The following is an 8,627-nucleotide window of genomic DNA, read 5'->3' as shown; positions in this document are numbered from 1 at the left end:
CCTTTTTGTGTGTGCCTGCAGTACAATTGAATTTTAAGTGCGCGGTGAGGACCCACAGACAGGCAGCCCAGTTCACAGTGGGTTGCCCTGTAATAGACTCATGCCAGGGAACCTGGGTGCCTAGCTGGATGGCATGCACACACACGATTCACTCCCACTTGCCTACAGGATTCTGGCTGTGTAGGCTGTGTGAACAGGACCCTCCTCCACTGCACTTCATCAGTCAGCAACACATTTCTCCTGCTAGCGATTGTCCCACCACATACTCCCGGCAGATCTCTTATGACCCCCATGCCTGTCCTCAACTCTGGGGCACTCTAGTAGTCAGGCCTCCCAGACATTTCTCATCTACTGACTCTGCTGCTATGCCCAGCATCTCATGGATCCCTAAGCCCTGCGAGGCGTCAGGGGGATTGGCATCTGTGTTTTGGAGGGGTCTGATCCTGGAAGTGTGGTGTGTCTCCCAAATGTCCCATAGGCAGGGACTATGGCCTGGTTGGTCCCTAGAGGGCCCAGGTGATGGGACTTATCCCAGGAAGCCTAGATGCTTAGTTCTGCAGCTCAAACATGTAGTTAGCTACTACACACGTGCCCTAAGACTTGCAGGAAAAATTGGGGAGTTGGCCAGAGGCACAGGGGAGAAAGAACTAACCAGAGAAAGAATGCGGGATGGAAAAGAAAGATTCTTGAATACCCTGCAAAGGGAATCAGGGGGCAAGACAGAAGCGGTTATCTGTGTGTGAAGGTGGATTGGGGTTCTCCATTATCACCTGTTTTCCTGGGTTTTGTCATGACTCAGGGAGTCAGTCTTTGCCAGCAGTTATGGGACATCACGTTTCGGTCAGCCTTCCATGCGGGAGGTGTCCACTTTTGTTTGCCCCATTTCCTCATTCCTTGGAACTTACGATAGTCTCTTTTGGTCATGTGGACCCCTGGCCTGGTTTCCATGGATACTTTATCAGTTTCCCTTCCTTTGTGTCTCCCATTGTTCAGGTGAGCAAAGTGCAGAGACCAACTTTTAACCCTACTAAATGATACCCCAATACTAAGGAACCAAAGTCTCTAGGCTAGTGTAAACAGAGGACGCCCCTGCCTGTCAGACCATCTTCCCTGGTGAGGGCATTCCCGGCCCTGCATTCCTAAAGCAATGTTTGGGGAGGTACCTACTGCCAGGTCCCTGGAGGCCCTGATGCCATGAATGGAGAGTCACTAAATGTTCTCTGCGTGTCTTCCATGTTCAGATGAGGTAGAGATGTTAACAAACCTCTTTTTGCCTCCTTGTAAATCTGCCCTTTGTTACAGAGTTTCCAGCAGAAAATTTAGAAGGGTAGAAGGGTAATTATTTGTTTCATCCTTTACACCTCAATCTCATAAAGCCAAGCATTAGATCGTATTATTCTAGACTAATGCATGCCACAGTCTGTATCAGTTTTCCATATTTAACAGTTTTATAAATTTTATTGAAGAAATGAAAAATTATAATTGACAATGGGAACTACTTTTTTGCACATAAGTGGGCAACATTTGAGCAACTGCAGTGGTTCCATGTGAGAGTGTGTGCGTGTGTGTGTAGGGATTGTGATGGAGTGAGACTTAAGGCAGGAGAAGCCTCACAAGCCATGGTGAGGCAGCAAGACTTGACTGAGGATAATATGGAGTTTTGAAGGGTGTAAGCATCATCATAGCATGACCAGGTTGGTATTTTTGAAAGGTCAGTCTGGTTTCTGAGCTGAAAACAGTAGTGAGCCTTCATAAATAAAAGTAGGAAGACAGATCAGGAGGCTATTGCAGTCATCCAGACAAGAGATGGTGGTGGGATAGACCAGAATGGTGGCAGTGGAGATGGAAATAAATGTTCAGGCTTGGGATATACTTTGGAGGCAGAACCAACAGGACTTACTGGTACATTAGAAATGCTTCGTCTCAGAAACTGAGAAGTATTGGGGGGTTGGTTGTGCTGTTCATGTAGATGGGGAATATTTGTAAGGGGCTGTGGGAGGTTTGAGCTTCCAGGAAGACATATCCTATAGGCACTTGATCTTTAGATCTGAATAGAGACAGAATTGTGATGTCTTGGGAGTGGATGAAGTAGCCTAAAGGGAGTGAAGGAGGGTATGTTTTATGCAACAGCACTGCCCTGTCAAAGGAGTCCCTACCCTTTGGTGGCTGCTTCAGCCCAAACACTGGAAAGTAGGTTTATAAGACTCTCATCAGAGACCTTGCAATTTAGTACAAAGGCCTTGCAGATAATTCTAGCTTTTGGATCCCTCTTTCCTCTCAGTTTCGGTCATTTCCAGAACTTAGAATGACTTGACTTGTTCCCCATATCAATTGATCCAGCTCAGCCTCAGGACTGCTGCCATTCTTAAGAAATTGGGTTTCTCGCTCCCCCTGCTGGCAGAACAGGATGCAATTCACAGTGGAGAGGCAGACTCAGGGTACAGTCTTCCACCTACTTCTTTCTTCTTCCTTCCTACTTACCCTGGGACAGGTTCCTCTCACCCCAAAAGAGAAGATAAAGACCTCAGTTCCAGTGCCCCTCAACCCCTCAAAAAATCCACCCACTTTCAAACCCTAGCTAGATAATAGGTGGAGAAAAGCCCAGTTAGGTATCTGGGAATCAAATTCTTCATGTTTCCAAACTGCATTTTTCTGCCTCAAACCCACTCTTGATCGCCTGGCCCATGATAATTTCATTTGGTTATTTATGCCTATCTCCATAAACATCCTCTCCCATCCTCAGTCCCCAAAACAGCATTCTGCTGACACCTAGTTGGCCTCCTTCCTTCTCATATGCAAGGAAGCCAGAGTCGGTGTTGGAAACAGCTCTGGGCTTGGAGTCAAGCAACCTAGGTTTGAGTCCTGCCAATGATTCAGGTTGAATCCTGCCAATGATTCAGGGTGTAACCTTGGACCAGTCACTTGCTTCTTTCCCAGTGGCAGTTCCCTCTCGTGTGACATTGGACTGTACTCCTAAAAATCGGTCCAACTCTAGCATTCTAGGCTTTGCTCCAAGCTCTCTCCTGCCTGGGGTCTTTCGTCATGGTATTCCCTCAACCTGAAATGTTCTTCACTCCCCCCCAACTTTTTTTTTTTTTTTTTTTTTTTTTTTTTTTTTTTTTTAGCAAATTCCTGCTCATCCGTTAACTCTTAACTCAAACACTACTTCTTCAAAGAAATCTTTCCTAGCCTTACCGGACTGGGTTAGGTACTTTTTCCTAGGCTCTCAGAACTCCCTGGGGTTTTCCTTCATTATGGTTTGTAATTTTCCACATGTTTGCATGATTATTATTTCAAGTCCACACTGTCCCATCAAACTTTGGACACCTTGAGAACAAAAGACCTATGTTTTGCTCACCACTGTACCCTAGTACCCGAATCCTTGCTTGGCCATTCTGTAAAAGCTCAATATAGTTTTAATATATAATTAAGTAAATGGATAAATGAATCCTCTTCAACTATAAGATACTTTTTACATTTAACCAGCATGATGCTTAAGAGCAAAATGTCAAAAGCCATACTGCCTGGGTTTGACACCCAACTTTACCACTCACAAGCTGTGTAAACCTGTCAAGTTATTAAATCTGTCTATTCCTCCATTTCCTTACCCATTAAGGGGGGATAATAATAGTATATATTACCTAACAAGGTTATTGAGGATTTTAAAAAAAGGAATGTATGTAAATCTTGCAGAAAAAAGCCTGGTACTCAAGTTCTGTATTAGTAGTAGCTATTGTTCCTATTCTGCCTCATCTGTCTCTCTATTTACCCATCCTGAATGCTCTCACAGGGCCTCATTATCTTATTTCCGGTCTGGGAGTGCTGGTGACTCAGAGTAATTTGCAGATTAGATCGCTAAGGTTTTTTCTAAAAAAAAATTTTATTATGGAAAATTTCAAACATACAGAGAAATAGAAGAGGATAATGCACCTCTGACAAGCTTCAATAATTATCAGCATTTTGCCAATCTATGTTCATCTATCTTCTCTCTCATTTTCATTCCTAGTGGAGTATTTTAATGTAAATCACAGGTGTTATTTTATTTAAAAACATTCCATTATGGATCTCTAACAGATAAGGACTTTAAAAAAATACAATATCATTATAACACTTCAAAAATTAACAATAATTAGGGAAGTTTTTTTTAAGCCCTTGAGAGAAGCTGGGGAAATGGGACTCCTCATTTCAGGCTAAGTGTGAAATGAGTAGTCAAGAGAGCTAATACAGGTAAAGTGCTTTGAACAGGGCCTGATACATAAAGGGGAGAGAGTAGCATTATTTGGATTCTCTTTTGTTCTTGCCACTTAACTGCTCTAATTCCTCCCCATGTTTTTTCCCCCTGATCTGTAAATGTGGGTGACTATTTAAAAGGAGGGTTAGAATGCACAAAAACCAACTCAAAATGGATAACAGAATTGAACATAAGACCTGAAACCATAAAATATAAAGAAGAAAATATAGGTAAAGCACCATATGACATACATCTCAGCAATATTTTTCAAGACTCATCCACTAAAGCAAAGAAAGTGAAGGAAAAGATAAACAGCTGGGCTTACACCAAACTAAAAATCTTCTGTACAGCAAGAGACAGTAGCCAAGACAATTTGGGAGAAAAATTTTGCACTCCACACAACTGATAAGGGTCTGATTACAAAGACCTGCAAAGAACTGACTAGGCTCAATAAAAACAAAGTAAACAATCCAGTACAAAATGGGCAGGAGAGCTTAAAAGACACTTCTCCAAAGAGGAAATGCAAATGGCCAACAGGCATATGAAAAAATGTTCAACATCTCTTGTAATCAGGGAAATGCAAATCAAAACCACAATGAGATATCATCTCACACCAGCGAGTAAGGCACATATTAAAAAAAAAAAAACACAAAAAACTAGCAACAACAAATGTTGGCAAGGATGCCGTGATAAAGAACTTCACTACACTGCTGGTGGGAATGCAAACTGGACCAACCACTATGGAAAGCTGTGTGGAGGTTCCTCAGACAACTAAAAATGGGGCTTCAATATGACCCAGTAATTCTTTTCCAGGGATCTACCCAAAGGACACAAAACCATTCATTCAAAAGGATATCTGCACCCTTATGTTTATTGCAGCACTATTCATAATAGGTAAGACTTGGAAACAACCCAAATGCTCAAATACAGATGACTGGATCAAGAAGTGGTATATATACACAATGGAATAATATTAAGCAATCAAAAAATGATAAGTTCCTGCCATTCACAGCAAATTGGACAGGGTTGGAAGGGAGTATGCTCAGTGAAATAAGTCAGAAGGAAAAAAGAATATCGGATAGTTTCACTAATAGGAGGAATACAGAGGAACCAAGTACGGGATCAGGAAAAATAAAAAAACACCAGAAAAACAAAACTATTAATGTTGCCTAACTTTAAATTAGATACATTTTGCAGGGGAGGGAGAGAGAGCAAAACAAGGGAAGGAAGAGCACAAGGGACTATAGTGATGGTGCACGGGTGAATTGGTAGTGGGAATTTTAAGGGAACTACTTCTGAGAGGAGAAAACATAACATGGTACAAAAATGAACAATGATGCAAAATATATATTAATTAATTAATTAAAAAATAAAAGAAGTGCTAGAAACCGGGGTGGTAAGTTTCTTAGGTGATTGGCTCCCTGGGGTGGGTGCTGGGGCTCCAGAACACACTGAGAAAAGCTGGAAGGAAGCAGTGACTGCAGGATAAAGGATGGGGGATGAGTACCCAAAGATGGAAGACTTGGTGCCTTTTAAAGAAGGGGGACCCTTGCAGCTTTGTGAAAATGGTATTGAGAAAAATCTAGTAACTTAAGGGCAGGCAAGTAGGAGGGTTGGTTCTTTGTTCCCAGTGACTGGGGTCTTTGGGGGGGGGGGATCACTGCCAGATGGGGAACAGGGAAGCAGTAGCTCTTTTTTTCTCCACAGCCCACAGAAGGGAAGAACCATAGATACAACCAGGATTCCATTTTGCTTTATCTCGAGTTCCCAGTAGTTCCAGGGATACAAGTGATGATGGTGGACACTGAACCAAAGCACAAGTTAGAGATGGCCTTCCCTAGACTCTAGATGAAGATTTTTGTCCTGTTTTTTTTCCTTTCTATGCATTATCTCCATCAGCCCACCTCACCACACTCATCTTTTGGGGACCCATGGCACTTGGATGTTTGATCAACTCCCATCCAAACTTGCCTCCAGGAAAGAAGTGACTCAAGCACTTCAGTAGGGCAAACAGGCTCCTCCAACCAACTAGCCTCCAACTGTCCCCGTTTTCTAAAGGTTCCCTCCTTCCAGCAAGAGGCAGCATGACAGTGTAGGAACACAGCTTTGTAACCACTACAAGCCTGGTATTGAATTCTGGCTCTGCCCTTTCTCAGCTCTGGAACCTTAGGGTAAAGTGACTTTATTTTTCCGGGTCTCGGTTTTCATGTATGAAACATGGGGATAACAGTATACCATTGATAAAAGCCAGAGGGAGGCAAAGAGGGATTAAGAACCTGGGGCTGCACCTCGGTAGGTGTTTGAATACTGAGCCTGTTCAGAATCCGGAAGGGGAAGCTATTTTGGGGCACAGGCTGTGGAGGGCCCACTAAAGTGACTGAGATAAAACCAGGCAGTCTACTCCACTCGTGAGGGTAGCACACGCACATATACGAAATCTGCCGCAGTACGGTTTGTACAGAATCGAGAACGTCAGCAACACGTCTGGACGTAAACAAGCCCTGGGGCGCGTCTTCCCTTCCGCCCGCACAGGCGCAGGCGCGAGACCCCTGTGGGCGGGACTCAAATGGTGGCGCCCGAGCTTGGGCTCGCGGATTGGCCAGCAGCGAGGCCGACGGTTAGACCTATCCCGCTTCCAGGAGCTCGGCGCATGCGCCGAGCGGGAGCGAGCGAAATTCAGTTTTTCTTTTATGTACTTGGATCCCTAGCCGACTCTCATGGAGGCGTTCGGAGGGTTTGCGGAAGCTCAAGTCTTAAGCCCAGAGCAGGCTGCCAGTTACCTGAGGTATGTCTGGGCCGCGGGGCTAGTTTAACTCGCCGACAGTGACTGGGGTTGGTGGAGGAGCCCTCGGATCGTAGGGGTCACACTGCGGAAGAGGAGCTTTGTGGGGCGCGCTGCGGCGTTTTCATTGGCTATCTGTTCGGATTTCTAAAGCCTGGGCCACCCCTTAACCTCCTTCCTCCCCCCTCCCATTATTGGTCATATTACTCTCTGCTATGAGCTTCTTAAAAGTCAGTACTTAAATCGCTCAGTCCTTTCTTGAGTGTTAACAAATTACCACGCCCCCGGCCTAGGGATACACTGAAAATACTGCCCCCCCAAATTATTCGTTCACCTAGTAGTGGAAAGGCGCTGGTAAACCAGTAATCTCTATAAAGTTTGTTAGAGCTGTAATGCGTAAGGCATAATAGTGCTATAAAGGAGAGCATGGCCAAGGGAAGTAAGCCAAGAGGAAGTAAGCCAAGGGAAATCCCAAGAGAAGACATTTGAATTATGTATTGAAAAATGAGAATCCGGATGGGTGAGGGTGGGAGATGATGATGACACAACATGCATTAATTTTTAAAAAATCATTGTGATAAAGTACATACAAATTTGCTCTCTTAACCATTTTTAAGATTAGGACACAGTGGCATCACATACATTAACATTGTTGTTCAACCATCACCATAATCCATATCCAGAATTCTTGCACACTAAAACTTTGTGTTCATTAAACAACTTCCATCTCCTCCCACCCCAGCCACTGGCCACCACTATTCTATTATGTGTCTCTGAATTTGACTATTTTACAAAAGATAACTTAATAAAAGTATTAAGTTACTTAATACTTAGTACACACAGTATTCCTCTTTTTGTGATTGCTTTATTTCCTTTGACCTAATACTCTTTAGGTTCTTTCATGTTGTGCCATATGACACATAATAATATTCTATTGTATGTATTTACCACATTTTGTTTACTCTTTCATCCAGGATGGACACTTGGGTTACTTCCCTATCTTGGCTGTTGTGAAGTGCTGCTGTGAACATGGGTGTACAAATATATTTGAGATCCTGCTTTCAGTCCTTCTGGATATATGTCCAGCATGAGGTTGCTAGATCATATGGCACTTTAATTTTTTTAAAAAAGATTTATTTATTTATGCATACAGAACTGGGGTACAGGCCAAGAGTGCAGGGGCAGTGAGAGGCTTTGCCAGAGACTGAGTTGAGAGCAGAACAGACAGATAGACTGAAACACACTGCTGAGGGGAGCAGTGGTCAGGTCAGGAGCCGTCTGCCACACCAGGTGGATCACCTCCCTGGCGGGGATCAAACTCATACTGAAGTGGCTTTAGCTTCTTAGTGCTGTGCCACCAGGTAGGGCCCTATTTTTAATTTTTTAAGTCACCACAATTCTGTCTGATCTAGTTCATCATTTAAGGCTATTATTTTCTTAGTTCTGTCTTGTTGACCTGTCCATAGTTGTTGAGTATTAAAATCCCCCACTGTTAAAATCCCCCACTGTTATTATGGTGGTGTCAATATTGCTCTTTAATGAATAATTAGTACTCATGTATCTTGATGCTCCATTATTTGATGAGTATATACTTACAAATGTTACATCTTCTTA

At 43.4% G+C, this 8,627-nt stretch overlaps 1 protein-coding gene across 1 annotated transcript in view; it reads left to right on the top strand.

Moving 5' to 3' along the window:
• Positions 1–6,948: 6,948 nt before the first annotated feature.
• Positions 6,949–8,627, top strand: part of ERCC6L (excision repair cross-complementation group 6-like) — a 27,035-nt gene continuing 25,356 nt past the window's right edge. Inside the window, exon 1 of the mRNA XM_004685575.2 lies at positions 6,949–7,016. Coding sequence (XP_004685632.2) covers positions 6,949–7,016 — 68 coding nt within the window. The remainder of the gene's footprint in view (positions 7,017–8,627) is intronic.

The sequence above is a fragment of the Condylura cristata genome, unplaced genomic scaffold (assembly GCF_000260355.1).
Source record: "Condylura cristata isolate star-nosed mole 26May11 unplaced genomic scaffold, ConCri1.0 scaffold00019, whole genome shotgun sequence".
Classification (NCBI taxonomy): domain Eukaryota; kingdom Metazoa; phylum Chordata; class Mammalia; order Eulipotyphla; family Talpidae; genus Condylura; species Condylura cristata.
This window is presented reverse-complemented; position numbering and strand designations above follow the sequence as displayed.